The sequence below is a fragment of the Rhinoraja longicauda genome, chromosome 42, assembly GCF_053455715.1.
Source record: "Rhinoraja longicauda isolate Sanriku21f chromosome 42, sRhiLon1.1, whole genome shotgun sequence".
Taxonomy (NCBI): domain Eukaryota; kingdom Metazoa; phylum Chordata; class Chondrichthyes; order Rajiformes; family Arhynchobatidae; genus Rhinoraja; species Rhinoraja longicauda.
Window position 1 is genome coordinate 4,931,868 of NC_135994.1, and position 22,169 is coordinate 4,954,036.

The following is a 22,169-nucleotide window of genomic DNA, read 5'->3' on the forward strand; positions in this document are numbered from 1 at the left end:
AGAGTGAAAGAAAGAGAGTGAGAGTGAAAGAAAGAGAGTGAGAGTGAAAGAAGAGTGTGAGAGTGAAAGAAAGAGTGTGAGAGTGAAAGAAATAGAGTGAGAGTGAAAGAACGAGAGTGAGAGTGAAAGAAAGAGAGTGAGAGTGAAAGAAAGAGAGTGAGAGTGAAAGAAAGAGAGTGAGAGCGAAAGAAAGAGAGTGAGAGTGAAAGAAAGAGAGTGAGAGTGAAAGAAAGAGAGTGAGAGTGAAAGAAAGAGTGTGAGAGTGAAAGAAAGAGAGTGAGAGTGAAAGAAAGAGTGTGAGAGTGAAAGAAAGAGAGTGAGAGTGAAAGAAATAGAGTGAGAGTGAAAGAACGAGAGTGAGAGTGAAAGAAAGAGAGTGAGAGTGAAAGAAAGAACGTGAAAGAAAGAGAGTGAGAGTGAAAGAAAGAGCATGAAAAAGAGAAAGAGAGGGAGAGGGAGAAAGAGAGAGAATGAGAGAAAGAGCGATAGATGGAGAGAGAAAGAGAGTGAGAGAAAATAAACACGAGGAACTGCAGATGCTTGAGTTTGAAGAAGGGTCCTGACCACTTCATTCCCATGTTCTGCCCTCGGAGAGTGTAGGAGCCATTGATGTATATACCGGGGCGTGTGTCTCCGCTTACTGACGTCAATCACAATCTCCTTTGTCTTGCTGACATTGCGGGAGAGGTTGTTGTTTTGGCACCAGGTTATGAGGTTCTCAATCTCCTCTCTGCACTCTGCCCCATCATTATTTGTCGTCCGCAAAGGACCCTATGAAATCCTGGCAGAACAATCAATGATTCCACGTGTCAGAGAGATGGGGCGGTGAGGGGGGGGGGTGGGGGGGAATGGAGAGGTGAAGGCAAAGCCAAGAGATTGGAAAAGGTAGAGAGAGTGAACGAGGTTGGGTTGTGACGGCAAATTGGGTGCGGACATGGTGGGCCAGCGGGTAGAGCTGCTGCCTCACAGCGCCAGAGACCCGGGTTCCATCCCGACTACGGGTGCTGTCCGTACGGAGTTTGTACGCTCTCCCCGTGACCTCTCAGTTTCCTCCCACACTCCAAAGACGTACAGGTTTGTAGGATGTCGAAAGGAACTGCAGATGCTGGTTTACACCGAGGATAGACACAAATGCCGGAGTAACTCAGCGGGACGGGCCGCATCTCTGGAGAGAAGGAATGGGTGACGTTTCGGGTCGAAAGTAGTCTCGATCCGAAACGTCACCCGTTCCTTCTCTCCAGAGATGCTGCCTGTCCCGCTAAGTTACTCCAGCACTTTGTGTCGACCTTCAGTGTAAACCAGCATCTGCAGTTCCTTCCAGCACACAACATTCTCGCCGTAGAGGGAGTACAGAGAAGGTTCACCAGATTGATCCTTGGGATGGCAGGACTTTCATATGAAGAAAGACTGGATAGACTCGGCTTGTACTCGCTGGAATTTAGAAGACTGAGGGGGGATCTTATAGAAACTTACAAAATTCTTAAGGGGATCTTATTGAAACATATAAGATAATTAGGGGATTGGACACATTAGAGGCAGGAAACATGTTCCCAATGTTGGGGGAGTCCAGAACAAGGGGCCACAGTTTAAGAATAAGGGGTAGGCCATTTAGAACGGAGATGAGGAAGAACTTTTTCAGTCAGAGAGTGGTGAAGGTGTGGAATTCTCTGCCTCAGAAGGCAGTGGAGGCCAGTTCGTTGGATGCTTTCGAGAGAGAGCTGGATAGAGCTCTTAAGGATAGCAGAGTAGGGAGTATGGGGAGAAGGCAGGAACGGGGTACTGATTGAGAGTGATCAGCCATGATCGCATTGAATGGCGGTGCTGGCTCGAAGGGCTGAATGGCCTACTCCTGCATCTATTGTCTATTGTCTATTGTCTATTGGAGAGGCTAGATGCGGGAAGATAGTTCCCGATGTTGGGGAAGTCCAGAACAAGGGGTCACAGCTTAAGGATAAGGGGGAAGTCTTTTAGGACCGAGACGAGAAAACATTTCATCACACAGAGAGTGGTGAGTCTGTGGAATTCTCTGCCACAGAAGGTAGTTGAGGCCAGTTCATTGGCTATATTTAAGAGGGAGTTAGATGTGGCCCTTGTGGCTAAAGGGATCAGGGGGTATGGAGAGAAGGCAGGTACAGGATACTGAGTTGGATGATCAGCCATGATCAGATTGAATGGCGGTGCGTACAGGCTCGAAGGGCCGAATGGCCTACTCCTGCACCTATTTTCTATGTTTCTATGTTTCTAAGTATCTATCCGTGTCTGTGTCTATCTCTGGTTTGTAGGTTAATTGGCTTCGGCAAAATTATAAATCGTTCCTAGTGTGTGTGTAGGATAGCGTTTGTGTGTGTTGTGTGTTGGTCGGCGTGGACTCGGTGGGCCGAAGGGCCTGTTTCCCAGCTGTGTCTCTGAACGAAACGTAACTAAATCTGCCTAAGATACAATGCCTGCTTCTAACTTCTCAACCAAATGTCAACGCCTCTGGCGTGCACGGGTTACTGATTGTGGATGATCAGCCATGATCACAGTGAATGGCGGTGCTGGCTCGAAGGGACAAAATGGCCGCCTCCTGCACCTATTGTCTATTGTCTATTAATGGTCAACACTGGCTTTGAGCCAGCGGTGCAGGATCGAAGGGCCAAATGGTCTCCTCCTGCACCTATTTTCCAGTGTTCATTGTCCTTATTCAGATCTGTCCTGATTACAGTGTACCTGCTGCTTTATTTCTCTGCAGGTCTGAGAAAGCTGGAAGCTTTGTTTGGATTTCTCATCGCCGTTATGGCTGTCACCTTTGGTTATGAGGTAAGATCAAGCAAATTTGGCTTCTTTGGTCTGAATTTGTTCAATTTATACCCCTGTGTTTGCTTCACTATTTATTCGTTCTTTTTTTCTGGGATCTGAGCATCACCGGCAAGATCACCCATCACCCGATTTCGTTTAGTTTAGAGATACGGCGCGGAAACAGGCCCTTCGGCCCACCGAGTCCGCGCCGACCAGCGATCCCCGCACACACTAACACCACCCTACACACACGCGGGACAATTTTTACATTTGCTCCAAGCCAATTAGTCTACAAACCGGCACGTCTTGAACGGGTGGGAGGAGACCGGGGAAAACCCACGCAGGTCACGGGCAGAACGTACAAACTCCGTGCAGACAGCGCCCGTAGTCGGGGTGGAACCCGGGTCTCCGGCGCTGCAAGCGCTGAAAGGCAGCAACCCTACCGCCACGCCACCGTGCCGCCATGAACTTTCTATCATCAAATACGAGTTGCAAAGTAAATAAGTCAATGGGAAATCAATAAAGATTTTTTATTTGGTGAGGTGTAAAACGATGCATCTGCCGGGAATCGAATCCGGGCCTCCCACGTGGCAGGCGGGAATTCTACCACTCAACCACCCATGCCGCTATTGCCCTTGAGATGGTGGGGGTGAGCCGCCATCTTGAATCGCTGCAGTCCTTCTGGTGAAGGTTGTCCCACGGTGCTGCTGGGGAGGGAGTTACAGGGTTTAGACCAAAGATAATAGAGGAGCACGATGGACCACTCGACCCTGAAAACCGTTGTACGTCACGGTGGCCATTTTAGTCGGCAGAAACTTGCAGAAACATTTTAAAAGAAAAATAACCAAAATCTGTGAATTGGTAGATGAGATATATTCTGCATTTTTATGGTATCATCACACATACTGTTCCCCCAAAACACTGATTACACTGCGAGAGGCAGAGTAGGTTTTGCCTACTAAAATGGCGGACGTTACGTACTACCCTTCAGTATAGGCGATTTCAACGGAGTGGTCCATCTTGCTCTTCTAGTATCTTTGGTTGCCTACTAAAATGGCGGACGTTACGCTCCTTTGCGTGCTACACTTCAGTATAGGCGATTTCAACGGAGTGGTCCATCTTGCTCCTCTAGTATCTTTGGTTTAGACCCAGTGACGATGAAGGAGCGGGTGATGCCTTTCCAGGTGTGCAACTCCCAGGGGAACCTGCAGGTGGTGGTGTTCCGTTGTCCTTGGTGGCAGAGGTTGGGACAAGGAATTGAACCGTGTTTTCGGGCTTGGGCATGCTTTTATTTTGTTGCATTTCCTTTCGTAATATTTCCGAACCTGATTGAATTGCAGCTTTTTGGGTTCAGGCACAGGGTTAAGGTGAAAGGGGGGAGATTTGAGAGGGATCTCGGGGGCAACCTTGTCACTCAGAGGTTAGCCTGCATCTGGAATGAGTTGCCAGAGGAACCTATAGAGGCAAATACAATTAGAGCTTTCAAAAGACTTTAGACGTAGAGATACAGGGCTGAATCAGACCCTTCGGCCCACCGAGTCTGTGCTGACCAGTAGGTTAGTGTGCACTAACCTACACACAACAGGGACAATTTTACAACTTAATGAAGCCAATGAACCTGTACGTCTTTGGAGTGTGGATAGAAACGGGTACATCCAGAGAAAATCCACGTTTTGTACATTTGGACAGATATATGAATGCCAAGGGTTTACGGTGATATGGGCCAAATGCAAGCCCAGTATGCCAAAGACAATTTACAATTTTACCAAAGCCAATTGACCTACAAAACCTGTAGGTCAATTGGCTTTGGTAAAATTGTAAATTGTACCTTGTGTATAGGATTGTCAAGTCAAGTCAAGTCAATTTTATTTGTATTGCACATTTAAACACGACCCACGTTGACCAAAGTGCTGTACATCAGTTCAGGTACTAAGAAACGAACATACAATGGCATACAAACATAACAGCACATACATAAACAGTTCACAGCGCCCCCTCAGAGGGCCTCAAACGCCAGGGAGTAGAAGTAGGTTTTGAGCCTGGACTTAAAGGAGTCGATGGAGGGGGCAGTTGTGATGGGGAGAGGGATGCTGTTCCACAGTCTAGGAGCTGCAACCGAAAAAGCGCGGTCACCCCTGAGCTTAAGCCTAGACCGCGGGATAGTGAGTAGCCCCAAGTCGGCCGACCTGAGGGACCTGGAGATAGAGAGGTGGGTTAGAAGATTTTTGATATGAGGGGGGGGCAAGCACGTTTTCGGGCTTTGTATGTGAATAGGAGGAGCTTGAAGTTGATTCTGTACCGTACAGGGAGCCAGTGGAGAGGGGCCAGAATCGGGGTGATGTGGTCCCTTTTACGGGTACCCGTCAGGAGTCTCGCTGCGGCGTTTTGGACCAATTGCAGGCGGGACAGGGATGATTGGCTGATCCCAGTGTGCAGGGAGTTGCAGTGGTCTAGGCGGGAGGAGATGAATGCGCGGATGATTCTTTCAACGTCGTCAAATTGGAGGAATGGTTTGATAATTGGAGGAATAGTGCTAGCATACGGGTCGGCGCGGACTCGGTGGGCCGAAGGGCCTGTTTCCGCGATGCACCTCTATCCCTGAAAAGTTTTAAAAGTGAAAATGGGCCGCGAGAATCTTTGTTCGCGTTATGCAGGTCAGACTGCACGGATGGAGAGGGAAGAACTGAATGGAAAGATGCTGATCCTCAAGCTTGCATTGGCCCCCAATTGGCCGCCGATAGTGGGACAGGGAATTAAAATGGCAGCACCAGTCCTTCAGACTGAGCACAGGCCCTCTCCACAATGTGGGCACCCAATCTGTAGAGGAGGCCACGTTGTGAGCATTGAGTGCAGAGGGCAAAGTCTTTTGATGCTCATTTAACGCACTCTCGTGTCGCAAGCCGTACCATTCCTCGTCTCTCAGACGGTGTCCCTGTGTTCTTTGCCCCTGCAGTACGTGACTGTGAAGCCAGACCAGAAGCAGCTACTGAGGGGGATGTTTGTGCCCAGCTGTGATGGCTGCGGAAGCCAACAGCTTCAGCAGGCGGTTGGCATCGTCGGCGCTGTGATCATGCCCCACAACATCTACCTGTACTCGGCACTGGTCAGAGTAAGTACTCAACTTCACCAGCGATCACGGAGCAGTATTATCGAAACATAGAAACTGGTGTGTCTGAACAGAACATTGATGCTGAAGAAGGGTCTCGACCCAAAATGTCACCCGTTCCTTCTATCCGGAGATGCTGCCTGTCCTGCTGAGTTCCTCCAGCAATTTGTATCTACGCTGCCTGACCCGCTGAGTTTCTCCAGCATTTTGTGTCTATAACATTGATGCTGACCTACATCTATCTTCCAAGTGATTTTAGAGCATTGATGGGTAACGTTTGTTGCACATTCCCTTGTTTTAAACATCGTCTTGGGCTGGTTTTAACTGAGACATATTCTCACGCATTGGAAGTGTGAATGACTCTTATTGGTCTCAATTTCAGCCTCGGGGGAACTGTGACTTCTGGGACTTGTTTAAAAGCGACTGGTCTAACGCTCACTGAGAATATGGCAGCATCAGTGGCCATTTGCCCACCGAGTCCGCGCCGACCAGCGATCCCCGCACACTAACACTATCCTACACACACAAGGGACAATTTACAATTTTTACCAAAGCCAATTAACCTACAAACCTGCACGCCTTTGGAGTGTGGGAGGAAACCGGAGCATCCGGAGAAAACCCACATGGTCACAGGGAGAACGTACAAACTCCGTACAGGCAGCACCCGTAGTCAAGATCGAACCCGGGTCTCTGGCGCTGTGAGGCAGCAACCGTGCTGTCACCTATCCATGTTCCCCACAGATGCTGCCTGACCCGCTGAGTTACTCCAGCACTCTGTGAAACGTCACCTATCCATGTTCTCCAGAGATGCTGCCTGACCCGCTGAGTTACTCCAGCACTCTGTGAAACGTCACCTATCCATGTTCCTCAGAGATGCTGCCAGACCCGCTGAGTTACTCCAGAACGTTGTGTTCTTTTAGCTCCAGAACTGGTCTGACTCAGCAATATCAGGCAAAGGTCATTTTCGGAATGATTGCCTGACCCTGCCAGTTTTAGCTCCTAGCTGACCTGATATCCAAACCTTGCTCCAACAGAACACATAAATAAAATGGCTCCCAGAACTTACAGCAGGGAATGTCCTGATAGGTATCCCTCAGTTGTCCGAGGAAATACAATTCAAACCGATTACACAAAAACACTTGAAAATGGGAGTAGGAACAAGCCTGCCTCACCATTCTCCCGGTGGCCGAGCACTTCAACTCCCCCTCCCACTCCCAGTCTGACCTTTCTGTCATGGGCCTCCTCCAGTGCCATAGTGAGGCCCACTGGAAATTGGACGAACAGCACCTCATATTTCGCTTGGGCAGCTTGCAGCCCAGCGGTATGAACATTGACTTCTCCAACTTTAGATAGTTCCTCTGTCCCTCTCTTCCCCTCCCCCTTCCCAGATCTCCCTCTATCTTCCTGTCTCCACCTATATCCTTCCTTTGTCCCGCCCCCCCTGACATCAGTCTGAAGAAGGGTCTCGACCCGAAACGTCACCCATTCCTTCTCTCCTGAGATGCTGCCTGACCCGCTGAGTTACTCCAGCATTTTGTGAATAAATGCCTCACCATTCAATATCAGCGAGGTTGATCTGTGCTCGCCTCAACCCCTGCGCCAGTTCTCCAAACCTTTCAAGTCCTTGATCTTTCATATATTTATCCACTGTAAATGCTTCACATGATTGCAGCCTCCGCCACCAACCAAGGCAAAGAATTCCAGAGCTTAATCTCCCATTTCCTATTTGTGGGGACTTGCTGTTCTACCACTGACCTCCTGCCTGCCAAAACAAAAGTCCGTTTGCACGTCAGGTTGTTTCTTACTGAAGCTTTCTTTGTGTGCAGGTCACACGCTGAAGGGGGCAAAAGTGGGGAGGGTCGCGTTCACTGTGGGATGAACTGGAGCTAATGCAGCCTCTCCCCTCTCAGTCCAGAGAAGTGAACCGAGCAAATAAGAAGGAAGTGGATCAAGCCAATCGTTACTTCTTCATCGAAGCCTGCTTGGCTTTGTTTCTGTCTTTCCTCATTAACGTCTTTGTGGTCTCTGTGTTTGCGGAAGCTTTTTACAATAAGACCAACGAACAAGTGGTGAGTGTGGGAGTGAGTTCACTCCAATCAGCAATACTTTTTTTTAAAATCAAAAAATGTATTCAATTATTTAAAAACAGTAGGGTTGCCAACTGTCCCTTATTAGCCGGGACATCCCATATTTTGGGCTAAATTGGTTTGCCCCGTACGGGACCGCCCTTGTCCCGTATTAGGCCCGGGGGGGTGGGGCGCTCTAGGCCCGGACGCTGTAGGCCCGGGCAGTGTAGTCGGAAAAAAACTGCAGATGCTGGTTCAAATCTGTGTCTACCTTCCAGACAGTGTAGGCCCGGGGGCCCGGGTGCCGCCTAACGGAGGTTGCATAGCAACCCGCCTCCCGGCCCGGGCGGCCGCCATTGGGGGAGCGGGAGCACGTGGCCGCTGGCTGGGTGAGGTCACGTGGGGCGCGGGGCGATGACGTCACCTTGTCCCTTATTTGGGAGTGAGATAGTTGGCACCCCTGCCATACAGTGATCACCTCCAGAAGAAGACATTTATTCACAAAATGTTGGAGTAACTCAGCAGGTCAGGCAGCATCTCAGGAGAGAAGGAATGGACGACTTTTCGGGTCGAGACCCTTCTTCAGACTCGACCCGAAACGTCGCCCATTCCTTCTTTCCTGAGATGCTGCCTGACCTGCTGAGTTACTCTAGCATCTTGTGAATAAATACCTTCGATTTGTACCAGCATCTGCAGTTATTTTCTTACACCTCCAGGAGCAATCACTTGTCTGGACAACGTCTGTCGTTAAAGGTGAATAACGTGAATAACGTAAAGCCAGGTAAAATAATGTAAGGTACAGACAGTAAAGTCCGATCAAAGATAGTCCGAGGGTCACCGATGAGGTCGATGGTAGTTCAGGCCTGTTTTCTTTTCTCTTGTAGCATAAGGTGTGTGCATTCTTGCCATAGAGGGAGTACAGAGAAGGTTCACCAGATTGATCCCTGGGATGGCAGGACTTTCATATGAAGAAAGACTGGATAGACTCTGCTTGTACTCGCTGGAATTTAGAAGACTGAGGGGGGATCTTATAGAAACATATAAAATTCTTACGGGTTGGACAGGCTAGATGCAGGAAGATTGTTCCCGATGTTGGGGAAGTCCAGAACAAGGGGTCACAGTTTAAGGATAAGGGGGAAGTCTTTTAGGACTGAGATGAGAACTTTTTTTTCACACAGAGAGTGGTGAATCTGTGGAATTCTCTGCCACAGAAGGTAGTTGAGGCCAGTTCATTGGCTATATTTAAGAGGGAGTTAGATGTGGCCCTTGTGGCTAAAGGGATCAGGGGGTATGGAGAGAAGGCAGGTACGGGATACTGAGTTGGATGATCAGCCATGATCACATTGAATGGCGGTGCAGGCTCGAAGGGCCAAATGGCCTACTCCTGCACCTATTTTCTATGTTTCTATGTCTATGTTTCTATGCTGATCTCTTCCCAGTCAACAACAAGACAAAATGGCTGAAGTTATTTACTCAGGGCCTTCAATGCTTAACATGTGCAACCGCTTGCCAAAGTAACTTGCTCACATGCGAATGCCGCAGTGCTGAGACCCTCTTAATGTCTTCAGTGCCAGTTTGTACTGTGTCGTGATGCTGAGTGATCAACAGTGACACGTGACACGTGTTTGAAGAGAAAAGACCCTGTGTGGAAATGTAGCCGACATCGCCGTTTTTTTAGTTCAGCTTGGTTTGGTTTATTGTCACGTGTGCCGAGGTACAGTGAAAAGCTTTTGTTGCGTGCCAGCCAGCCAGCGGAAAGACAATACTTGATTACAATCGAGCCGTCCACAGCGTACCGATGTATAATAAAGGGAATAACGTGAATAAAGTTTAGTGCAAGATAAAGCCAGTAACGTCCGATCAAAGATAGTCTGAGGTAATTACTCACAAAATGCTGGAGTAACTCAGCGGGTCAGGCAGCATCTCGGGAGAGAAGGAATGGGTGACGTTTCGGGTCGAGACCTTTCTTCAGACTGATGTCAGGGGGGCGGGACAAAGGAAGGATATAGGTGTTGTCCCGCCCCCCTGACATCGGTCTGAAGAAGGGTCTCGACCCGAAACGTCACCCATTCCTTCTCTCCCGAGATGCTGCCTGACCCGCTGAGTTACTCCAGCATTTTGTGAATAAATACCTTCGATTTGTACCGGCATCTGCAGTTATTTTCTTAAAGATAGTCTGAGGGTCACCAATGAGGTCGATGGTAGTTCAGGACTGTTTTCTTTTCTCTTGCAGCACAGGGTGTGTGCAAACAGCAGTAGTCCACACGCTGATCTCTTCCCAGCCAATAACGAGACTCTTAGTGTCGATATCTACAAAGGGGTAAGTCCACTTGAACAAAGAGAGCCGTACTCGTGTACAGGTCTCAACAGTGCTTTTTTGTGGTCAGTGCAATTCTTTACAATTTGGCACAGTTCTGTACAGATATATGCATTTTAATGGGTTTGGTACATCACCCTTGGTAGCTCTTTGAGCTTAAAAAGGTTTCTACAAAGGCATCTTTGAGCCTGTCCCAATCGCGTACATTAATGGGTCTTCGAGACTCTTTCAGGAATTTTGCAAGGCTGTTATGGGACTCGGTCTATTTATGATCATCTCGGGATCACTAATCTCCTTCATGGGCCTTTACATATTTTCATGTCTACTGGATTTTACAAGACCTGCAGGTCTGCTCTTTTGAGCTCTTTACGAATCTCTGCAGATTATTTCAAGTCTTTACAAGAATGTGTAAGTCTACACAAGCTTTTTTGGAGAACTTACCTGTTTGTTTTCAAGGCTTCACATTTCTCTTCAGGCCTTTTAGGGCCTGTGATACTTTGAGGCTGCACTTGGTTTAACACATTTTCTTGGGTCTTTACAAGTCTTTACAGTTTCTAAGAGATAACAAACACTGTCATGATTGATGGCTGGAAAATGGGATGCAATGGAATTCTAAGATAACCGCTGCTTCTGATGTATATTAAATTCTTCAACTGGGACACTGGGCTCAATTTCAACACCTGCACATGACACCAAATGTTAACGCTGGTGAGAGTGAAAAAAATAGACTTCCTGAGGAGATGAATGGTCTGGGCAGATAAATGATATAGGACATTCAGTCTTTGAAGATTGTGGATGTAACAAATAGATGTTTTGAGTGCAGGAACAAGATTATGCTAAACAGATTCAAGAGGCTAAGGGTATAAATTCATGAGGGGGATTTGGTGAATGCCCAGAGTCTTTTACCCAGAGTAGAGGAATCAACAACTAGAGGACATAGGTTTAAGGTGAGAGGGGAAAGACTTAAAGACTTAAGGAAGATGCAATAAGGCTGCAGGGTGACTTGGACAGGTTGTGTGAGTGGGCGGATACATGGCAGATGCAGTTTAATGTAGATAAGTGTGAGGTTATTCACTTTGGAAGTAAGAATAGAAAGGCAGATTATTATCTGAATGGTGTCAAGTTAGGAGGAGGGGGAGTTCAACGAGAACTGGGTGTCCTAGTGCATCAGTCAATGAAAGGAAGCATGCAGGTACAGCAGGCAGTGAAGAAAGGTGTGGAATTCTCTGCCTCAGAAGGCAGTGGAGGCCAGTTCGTTGGATGCTTTCAAGAGAGAGCTGGATAGAGCTCTTAAGGATAGTGGAGTGAGGGGGTATGGGGAGAAGGCAGGAACGGGGTACTGATTGAGAGTGATCAGCCATGATCGCATTGAATGGCGGTGCTGGCTCGAAGGGCTGAATGGCCTACTCCTGCACCTATTGTATATTGTCTATTGTCTAATGTCACACAGAGGGCAGTGGGTATTTGGAATGAGTTGCCAGAAGAGGTAGTGAAGGCAGGTACAACAACGACATTTAAAAGACACTTGGACAGGTACACAGGAAAGGGTTAGAGGTATATGGGTCAAACACGGGTAAATGGGGCTAGCTTAGATCAGGCATCTCGGTCGGCACAGGTGAGTTGGGCAGAAGGGCTTATCTCCGTGTTGCTATGGACTCAATGACGGTTCCAGGAATGAGTGATAGTTACAAGGAAAAAGAGAAGCTCAAGCAGAGTGGCAAGGAAGTACTGGCATCCCGAGGGGCACCTCTTTTCCCTACAGCAACAGGAGCAATGCCATGGACTTCAGCAAACAAAAAATGACAAAGGTCAGGAATTTAAGTGCACCTCAGATAACCATCCTTTTCCTTTGATCTCAGGGTGTGGTGCTGGGCTGCTATTTTGGTTCTGCTGCTCTATATATCTGGGCCATTGGCATCCTGGCTGCAGGTCAGAGTTCAACCATGTCGGGGACATACACTGGACAGTTTGTCATGGAGGTAATTTTTGACTGTTTTCTAAAATGCAAATATAACAGAACATTGATGCGCACTGAATTCAAATCCTTTTACATCCACACAAGGTTTAATGGGCAGCAGTGGGTTGAGTTCAGGTCTCTCTAGCGTTGCCAACTGTCCCGCATTAGCCGGGACATCCTGTATTTTGGGCTAAATTGGTTTGAACCGTACGGGACCGTCCTTGTCCCGTATTAGGTTCGGACGCTGTAGGCCCGGACGCTGTAGGCCCGGACACTGTATGCCCAGACAGTGTAGGCCTGGACACTGTAGGCCTGGACACTGCAGCCCGGGGGCCACTGTAGTCCCGGACAATGTAGGCCCGGACACTGTAGGCCCGGACGCTGTAGGCCCAGACGCTGTAGGCCCGGACACTGTAGGCCCGGAGGCCGCTGTAGTCCCAGACAGTGTAGGCCCGGGAGGCACCAAACGGAGGTTGCGTAGCAACCCGCCTCCAGGCCCGGGCGGCTGCCATTGGTGGAGCGGGAGCACGTGGCCGCTGGCTGGGTGAGGTCACGTGGGGTGAGGTCACATGGTGGTGACGTCACCCTTTGTCCCTTATTTGGGAGTGAGGAAGTTGGCACCCCTAAGTCTCTCCCACTGTCAGCATTGGATCCAATTCTGGTCAGTAGGATACAATGGTATGATTGAAGTGTTGGAGAATGCATGGAGAGTAGCCATGTAACCTATACCTAAATCTCTGTTTTAAACACTGCACATGCTAAAAACCTGAAACAAAATCAGACAATGCTCAGCAGGTCAGACAGCATTTGTGGAGATTTTGTGCAAAGTTTGTGTTGATTAGGAAGTAAAGAAAGTGGAATAGGTGCCAGGTACAAATATAGACAATAGACAATAGATAATAGGTGCAGGAGGAGGCCATTTGGCCCTTCGAGCCAGCACCGCCATTCAATGTGATCATGGCTGATCATTCTCAATCAGTACCCTGTTCCTGCCTTCTCCCCATACCCCCTGACTCCGCTATCCTTAAGAGCTCTATCTAGCTCTCTCTTGAATGCATTCAGAGAATTGGCCTCCACTGCCTTCTGAGGCAGAGAATTCCACAGATTCATAACTCTCTGACTGAAAAAGCTTTTCCTCATCTCTGTTCTAAATGGCCCACCCCTTATTCTTAAACTGTGGCCCCTGGTTCTGGACTCCCCCAACATTGGGAACATGCTTCCTGCCTCTAACGTGTCCAACCCCTTAATAATCTTATACGTTTCGATAAGATATGAAATCATTTGTCACTCAGTCTGGATCTTGTGAAAGATTGGTGGACTGCAGACATTTTGGTTATTGTTGTCACGTGTATTGAGGTCCAGTGAAAAGCTGTGTTTTGCATGCTCTCCAATCAGATCAGATAATACCATACATAAATTCAACCAAGCCAAACTCAGGTGCAATAGGTCACAATTTACAGGTAGAATTGAGATTTAAGAGTGGGGTGATTGTATTTGATGATAGTAGATCCTCCTCTGGGACAATAGACAATAGACAATAGGTGCAGGAGGAGGCCATTCGGCCCTTCGAGCCATTCAACGTGATCATGGCTGATCATTCTCAATCAGTACCCCGTTCCTGCCTTCTCCCCATACCCCCTGACTCCGCTATCCTTAGGAGCTCTATCTAGCACACAAAGAGTCACCACGCTCCAGCGCTATCTTGGGTGTTTAGGTGTTTACTTGGGGGAACTGGGGCGGCACGGTGGCGCAGTGGTAGAGTTGCTGCCTTACAGCGAATGCAGCGCCGGAGACTCAGGTTCGATCCTGACTACGGGCGCCGTCTGTACGGAGTTTGTACGTTCTCCCCGTGACCTGCGTGGGTTTTCTCCGAGATCTTCGGTTTCCTCCCACACTCCAAAGACATACAGGTATGTAGGTTAATTGGCTGGGTAAAATGTAAAAATCGTCCCTAGTCCCTAGTGTGTGTAGGATAGTGTTAGTGTGCGGGGATCGCTGGGCGGCGGGGACTTGGTGGGCCGAAGGGCCTGTTTCCGCACTGTATCTCTAAATCTAAAATCTAAAAAAAAAAAATCTAAATCACTCAGCCTATTCAACACGTGACAATTCAGAGAGCCTTATCACACAGTCAGCGTCTGAAAGGGAAGGCAAGTGTCAATAAGCAGGTCAAACTTCCATTGATCTATTTTGTTGAGTTGGAAAGAAATTAATCCTCCTACTTTATTTCATTGGTTTTCTCAAACTATTTCATGTTTAAATTTGGAAAAGATTAGAAGTACTGTTTACGAACCTTCGATCAAATTTGAGCAGACTTGGGCGGCACGGTAGCGCAGCGGTAGAGTTGCTGCTTTACAGCAAATGCAGCGCCGGAGACTCAGGTTCGATCCTGACTACGGGTGCTGCACTGTAAGGAGTTTGTACGTTCTCCCCGTGACCTGCGTGGGTTTACTCCGAGATCTTCGGTTTCCTCCCACACTCCAAAGACGTACAGGTATGTAGGTTAATTGGCTGGGTAAAATGTTTAAAAAAATTGTCCCTAGTGGGTGTTAATATACGGGGATCACTGGGCGGCACGGACTTGGAGGGCCGAAAAGGCCTGTTTCCGGCTGTATATATATGATATGATATGATATGACTTGGAGGCCATTTATTCAATATTTTCATATCATGTAATGTGACCTTATTCCAACCTTTTTCGTTCTTCTTGATATTGCTTTATGCAGGTAGAGGGGATTGGAGTGGGCGGCACTACTATGTTTTCGTTAACCACCTGGTACAGTCTGGTTTTTTTTGTTGTTTTTTTTTGTTGTTTTTTTTTGTTGTTGTTTTTTTTTCTCTCTTTTTTCTTCTTTTTCTCTCTCTTTTCGTTTTTCTTTTATCCTTATCTTTTTCATATATATACCGACATATCTTCTAGGTATAGATAACAATTTGTTTTACACAACCTGGGGATATTTATGTTATACATTGCCATTGCTTATGCTTATGTATTCCCTTATATTTATCCACTTATGTATTTTTGAAAATACTATAAATAATTTTTAAAAAAATAAATAAAATAAAAAAAATCACTCAGCCTATTCAACACGTGACAATTCAGAGAGCCTTATCACACAGTCAGCGTCTGAAAGGGAAGGCAAGTGTCAATAAGCAGGTCAAACTTCCATTGACTCGAACTTCTGATCTTATTTAGTACGGTGGCAGGGTGGCGCAGCGGTAGAGTTGTTGCCTTACAGCGCCAGAGAACCTGGGTTCCATCCTGACCACGGGTGCTTGTCCTTACAGAGTTTGCACGCTCTCCCCGTGACATGCGCGGGCTTTCTCCGAGACCTTCGGTTTCCTCCCACACTCCAAAGACGTGCGGGTTTGTAGGTTAATTGACTTGGTATAAATGTAAAATTGTCCCAGGTGTAGGATGGCGTTAGTGTGCGGGGATCGCGGGTCGATGCGGACTCGGTGGGCCGAAGGGCCTGTTTCTGCGCTGTCTCTAAATTAAACTAAACCAAACTAAACTAAACTGACTACTTCCCATGGTGAGACCTCTTTCTTTAGTTTGCCTCTGTCACTGCATGACAAAAGCTTCACCTTTTACTGGTGGTGAAGGGCTTTGGTGGCAGATTAACTCGACGTCACAACAGAGGTAGCAGCGACTGTCATTCTTATTTGGATGAGACATTAAACAGCTTTAGAGGAGAGCAGGGACAATAGACCATAGGTGCAGGAGGAGGCAATTCAGCCCTTCGAGCCAGCACCACCATTCAATGTGATCATGGCTGAACATTCTCAATCAGTACCCTGTTCCTGCCTTCTCCCCACACCCCCTGACTCCGCTATCCTTAAGAGCTCTATCTAGCTCTCTCTTGAATGCATTCAGAGAATTGGCCTCCACTGCCTTCTGAGGCAGAGAATTCCACAGATTCACAACACTCTGACTGAAAAAGTGTTTCCTCATCTCCGTTCTAAATGGCCTACCCCTTATTCTTAAACTGTGGCCCCTGGTTCTGGACTCCCCCCAACATTGGGAACATGTTTCCTGCCTCTAGCGTGTCCAACCCCTTAATAATCTTGTACGTTTCGATAAGATCTCCCCCTCTCATCCTTCTGGGAGTTCTCCTCAGCATCTCAGTCAATGCCACAGCAAATAGATTACCTAGTCATCTCCAGATTACTGTTACTGCCTGAATTTCGTTCTATTACACAGCGCCTACACTTCAATAACATAACACCTATCATTCAGAAATAGTGATGGTAATGCTTACAAGCTGGCCTAACAATAAGAGGACCAGTGTGGCGGTCCCTGGTGGTGAGCCATGCATGGTGCGGACTCTCGGCTCGGCTTGGGAGGGTGGGGGGGGCTCACGCAACTTGGAATGGGGAGGAGTGGAGTTGGGAGTGGAGTTCCAAGGGGAGTTGAACTGGTTGGGGGTTTGGGGAGCTGTTTGGTGCTTGAGGAATACAGCGAATGCAGCGCCGGAGACTCAGGTTCCATCCCGACTGCGGGCGCCGTCTGTACGGAGTTTGCACGTTCTCCCCGTGACCTGCGTGGGTTTTCTCCGAGATCTTCGGTTTCCTCCCACACTCCAAAGACGTGCAGGTTTGTAGGTTAATTGGCTGGGCAAATGTAAAAAATTGTCCCTAGTGGGTGTAGGATAGTGTTAGTGTGTGCGGGGATCGCTGGGCGGCGCGGACCCGGTGGGCCGAAGGGCCTGTTTCTGCACTGTATATCTAAATCTAAAACTCCGCTTGACACGAGTCCCGCTTCATTGGCTTCGCTTGACACTCGTGTCCCGCATCACCAGAACAGAATTTAGTTGCTCACTTGCATTGGAAGGAGAGAATTCCTATACCTTCTCAAAAATAAATTGGCACCTCAGGGCCGGCCTATTGATCTGTGTTTCCCTAACAAGCAGGCAAAGCCACTGGATGAATTCTCAACCCCGTGTTTCTCTTTCCCAGGGGTTCCTGAACCTCAAATGGTCTCGCTTTGCTCGCGTGGTCTTCACGCGGTCCATCGCAATCACTCCCACCTTTCTGGTCGCCATTTTCCAGAACGTGGACACATTGACAGGAATGAACGACCTGCTAAATGTGCTGATGAGTTTGCAGGTGAGTTTTTTTTTACTATGGCACTGTTGTTTTACGCAGGTGGGGCATTTTACACCTGCAGATTCTGTGCTATGCACCTCCCGGGCAAATAGAAAGCTGGTGTGGAGCAGAAATTGTAGTTCAGGGCACAACATTTTCAGAAGCTCAGTTTTGAACATCAAATATTTGTACTCGTGGAGAGGAAGGCGATTTCCAGGGCAGTTATTTATTTCAATCATGTCAATATAAGACAATGACTGCAGATGCCGGTACAAATCGAAGGTATTTATTCACAAAATGCTGGAGTAACTCAGCAGGTCAGGCAGCATCTCGGGAGAGAAGGAATGGGCGATGTTTCGGGTCGAGACCCCTCTTCAGACTGATGTCAGGGGGGGGCGGGACAAAGGAAGGATATAGGTGGAGACAGGAAGATAGAGGGAGAACTGGGAAGGGGGAGGGGAAGAGAGGGACAGAGGAACTATCTAAAGTTGGAGAAGTCGATGTTCATACCACTGGGCTGCAAGCTGCCCAAGCGAAATATGAGGTGCTGTTCCTCCAATTTCCGGTGGGCCTCACTATGGCACTGGAGGAGGCCCATGACAGAAAGGTCAGACTGGGAATGGGAGGGGGAGTTGAAGTGCTCAGCCACCGGGAGATCAGTTTGGCCAACGCGGACCGAGCGCAGGTGTTGAGCGAAGCGATCGCCGAGCCTGCGCTTGGTTTCGCCGATGTAAATAAGTTGAGCAGCGGATGCAATAGATGAGGTTGGAGGAGGTGCAGGTGAACCTCTGTCTCACCTGGAAAGTCTGTTTGGGTCCTTGGATGGAGTTGAGGGGGGAGGTAAAGGGACAGGTGTTGCATCTCGTGCGGTTGCAGGGGAAAGTGCCCGGGGATGGGGTGGTTTGGGTAGGAAGGGACGAGTGGACCAGGGAGTTACGGAGGGAACGGTCTCTGCGGAACGCAGAGAGGGGAGGGGATGGGAAGATGTGGCCAGTGATGGGGTCCCGTTGTAGGTGACGGAAATGTTGGCGGATGATTTGTTGGATACGCTGGCTGGTGGGGCGGAAGGTGAGAACGAGGGGGATTCTGCCCTTGTTGCGAGTGGGGGGAGGGGGAGCAAGAGCGGAGCTGCGGGATGTAGAGGAGACCCTAGTGAGAGCCTCATGTCAATCATTACAATCATGACAATCTTGTCAATGTAATTCTGGTTATTGATGGTGGCGCTGCCTCCAGATCCAGTTCTAACAACTAACCTTTCACTCTCTCCAGCTGCCATTTGCATTGATCCCGGTGTTGACGTTTACCAGCATGACCTCTGTGATGCATGACTTTGTCAACAATCTGTAAGTAGACCGACTCCCCAGCTCACACTTAGTATATCTAGCCTCATACATGAAGAATCGCGAGGAACTAGAGGGTGGCCTGGCAATAAATCACAATGGGGTCAATATAATTGGCTGTATCAAAACTACGCACTGTCCCAATGCGGTCTATGTACCATCAAAGTACAAAAGCAAACAGTGCTCCTCGGCTGGTTGACTATATAAACCCCTGGAGTGCAATGACTTAGTCCAGGGAAAAAATTGGCGTGCAGAGGGAAAGTTAGCATTTCCCTCCCTCTAACTTTATCCACTGTACTGTGGAAGCGGTATGAACTGTTTGTGAGAGACCTGTCGTAGAGACTTGGAGGTCTTGTCAAAGGTGACATAGAAACATAGAAAATAGGTGCAGGAGTAGGCCATTCGGCCCTTCGAGCCTGCACCGCCATTCAATATGATCATGGCTGATCATCCAGCTCAGTAATCTGTACCTGCCTTCTCTCCATACACCCTGATCCCTTTAGCCACAAGGGCCACATCTAACTCCCTCTTAAATATAGCCAATGAACTGGCCTCAACTACCTTCTGTGGCAGAGAATTCCACAGACTCACCACTCTCTGTGTGAAGAAATGTTTTCTCATCTCGGTCCTAAAAGACTTCCCCCTTATCCTTAAGCTGTGACCCCTGGTTCTGGACTCCCCCAACATCGGGAACAATCTTCCCGCATCCCTGCAAATTCCAGCGAGTACAAGCCCAGTCTATCCAGTCTTTCTTCATATGAAAGTCCCGCCATCCCAGGGATCAATCTGGTGAACCTTCTCTGTACTCCCTCTAAGGCAAGAACGTCTTTCCTCAGATTAGGAGACCAAAACTGCACACAATACTCCAGGTGCGGTCTCACCAATGCCCTGTACAATGACCATGTTGTGAATCTAATATAGGCTTCCCTTTAAAATGGGCGGATTTAAAAATGGCTTCAATTTGGTTTTTGACATTACTTCGGTTATGACAGAAACTGCAGGCTTTAGGAAACATTTTTGCAGCACAGAAACAGAAACACAGAAACATTTTGACTCAACTTGTCCATGCTGACCATCTGAGCTAGACCCATTCGGCCATATCCCTTTTGTTTTAGACTTTGGAGGTACAGCGCAGAAACAGGCCCTTCGGCCCACCGGGTCCGCGCCACCCAGCGATCCCCGCACACTAACACTATCCCACACCCACTAGGGACAATTTTTACATTTGCCCAGCCAATTAACCTACAAACCTGTACGTCTTTGGTGTGTGGGAGGAAACCGAAGATCTCGGAGAAAACCCACGCAGGTCACGGGGAGAACGTACAAACTCCGTACAGACGGCGCCCGTAGTCAGGATCGAACCTGAGTCTCCGGCGCTGCATTCGCTGTAAGGCGGCAACTCTACCGCTGCGCCACCGTGCCCCTTTAAACCTGTCCCACCTATGAACCTGTCCAAATGTCTTTCTAGGGAATCACAAAAAGCTGGAGTAACTCAGGGGGTCAGGCAGCATCTCCAGAGAGAAGGAATGGGTGTCGTTTCAGGACGAGACCCTTCTGCAGACTGATGTCAGGAGAGAGGGATTTATTCACAAAATGCTGGAGTAACTCAGCGGGTCAGGCAGCATCTCCGGAGAGAAGGAATGGGTGTCGTTTCGGGTCGAGACCCTTCTGCAGACTGATGTCAGGAGAGAGGGATTTACTCACAAAATGCTGGAGTAACTCAGCAGGTCAGACAGCATCTCCGGAGAGAAGGAATGGGTGTCCTTTCAGGTCGAGACCCTTCTGCAGACTGATGTCAGGAGAGAGGGATTTATTCACAAAATGCTGGAGTAACTCAGCGGGTCAGGCAGCATCTCCGGAGAGAAGGAACGGGTTTCGTTTCGGGTCGAGACCCTTCTGCAGACTGATGTCAGGGGAGAGGGAGGTACATAGATAAGGAAGTGTAAGGTGTGCAAACAGGACAAAGGGAATGAGTGTTGAAGGAAAATGTAGAATGGATCATTGTTAGATGGGAGAAGATAACTGGAGGTGTGTGTCTTATTTAGTACGGTGGCGCAGCGGTAGAGTTGTTGCCGTACAGCGCCAGAGAACCCGGGTTCCATCCTGACCACGGGTGCTTGTCCTTACAGAGTTTGTACGTTCTCCCCGTGACATGCGCGGGCTTTCTCCGAGACCTTCGGTTTCCTCCCACACTCCAAAGACGTGCGGGTTTGTAGGTTAATTGACTTGGTATAAATGTAAAATTGTCCCAGGTGTAGGATGGCGTTAGTGTGCGGGGATCGCGGGTCGACGCGGACTCGGTGGGCCGAAAGGGCCTGTTTCTGCGCTGAGTCTCTAAATTAAACTAAACCAAACTAAACTAAACTGACTTATTCACAAAATGCTGGAGTAACTCAGCAGGTCAGGCAGCATCTCGGGAGAGAAGGAATGGGTGACGTTTCGGGTCGAGACCCTTCTTCAGACTGATGTCGGGGGTGGGACAAAGGAAGGATATAGGTGGAGACAGGAAGATAGAGGGAGATCTGGGAAGGAGGAGGGGAAGGGAGGGACAGAGGAGCTATCTGAAGTTAGAGAAGTCGACGTTCATACCACCGGGCTGCAAACTGCCCAGGCGAAATATGAGGTGCTGCTCCTCCAATTTCCAGTGGACCTCACTATGGCACTGGAGGAGGCCCATGACAGAGAGGTCAGACTGGGAATGGGAGGGGGAGTTAAAGTGCTGGACCACCGGGAGATCAGTTGCGTTAATGCGGACCGAGCGCAGGTGTTCAGCGAAGCGATCGCCGAGCCTGCGTTTGGTTTCGCCGATGTAAAGAAGTTGACATCTAGAGCAGCGGATGCAATAGATGAGGTTGGAGGAGGTGCAGGTGAACCTTTTGTACCAGCATCTGCAGTTATTTTCTTAAACTAAACTGACTACTTCCCATGGTGAGACTTCTTTCAGGGGAGAGGGAGGTACATAGATAAGGAAGTGTAAGGTGTGAAAACAGGACAAAGGGAATGGGTGTTTAAGGTAAATGTAGAATGGATCATTGTTAGCTGGGAGAAGATAACTGGAGGTGTGTGTCTTCACACTTTTCACAGGTGCAGAACTTTGCTGGATTCTTTATATTTTCTTCTAGGGTGTGGAAGATTATAGGCGGAATTGTGATTCTGATCATCTGCTGCATTAACGTGTATTTTGTAATCGATTATGTTTCAAATCTGAAGCTCGTGGCACTCTACATTGGAGCAGCTGTCCTGTCAGTTGCCTATTTATCTTTTGTGTTTTACTTGGTAAGTTTGAGAGCTACTCCTTCCTTCACTTGAGAATGTGAGCACAGTTGACACCATAGTGCCCTTGCAGCGTGTTTTGCTGTTCGATGACGATGTTCCCAATGTTGGGGGGAGTCCAGAACCAGGGGCCACACACAGTTTAAGAATAAGGGGTAGGCCATTTAGAACGGAGATGAGGAAAATCTTTTTCAGTCAGAGAGTTGTGAATCTGTGGAATTCTCTGCCTCAGAAGGCAGTGGAGGCC

The 22,169-nt window shown here is 48.4% G+C and overlaps 1 protein-coding gene across 1 annotated transcript in view; it reads left to right on the forward strand.

Annotated features, from left to right (window-relative positions):
- LOC144612022 (natural resistance-associated macrophage protein 2-like) overlaps positions 1-22,169 on the forward strand; it is a 56,310-nt gene that overhangs the window by 30,090 nt on the left and 4,051 nt on the right. The window contains exons 7-14 of the mRNA XM_078431478.1: positions 2,732-2,799; positions 5,732-5,887; positions 7,795-7,953; positions 10,184-10,270; positions 12,127-12,246; positions 17,181-17,330; positions 18,579-18,652; positions 21,772-21,925. Of these exons, the coding sequence (XP_078287604.1) occupies positions 2,732-2,799; positions 5,732-5,887; positions 7,795-7,953; positions 10,184-10,270; positions 12,127-12,246; positions 17,181-17,330; positions 18,579-18,652; positions 21,772-21,925 (968 nt within the window). The remainder of the gene's footprint in view (positions 1-2,731; positions 2,800-5,731; positions 5,888-7,794; positions 7,954-10,183; positions 10,271-12,126; positions 12,247-17,180; positions 17,331-18,578; positions 18,653-21,771; positions 21,926-22,169) is intronic.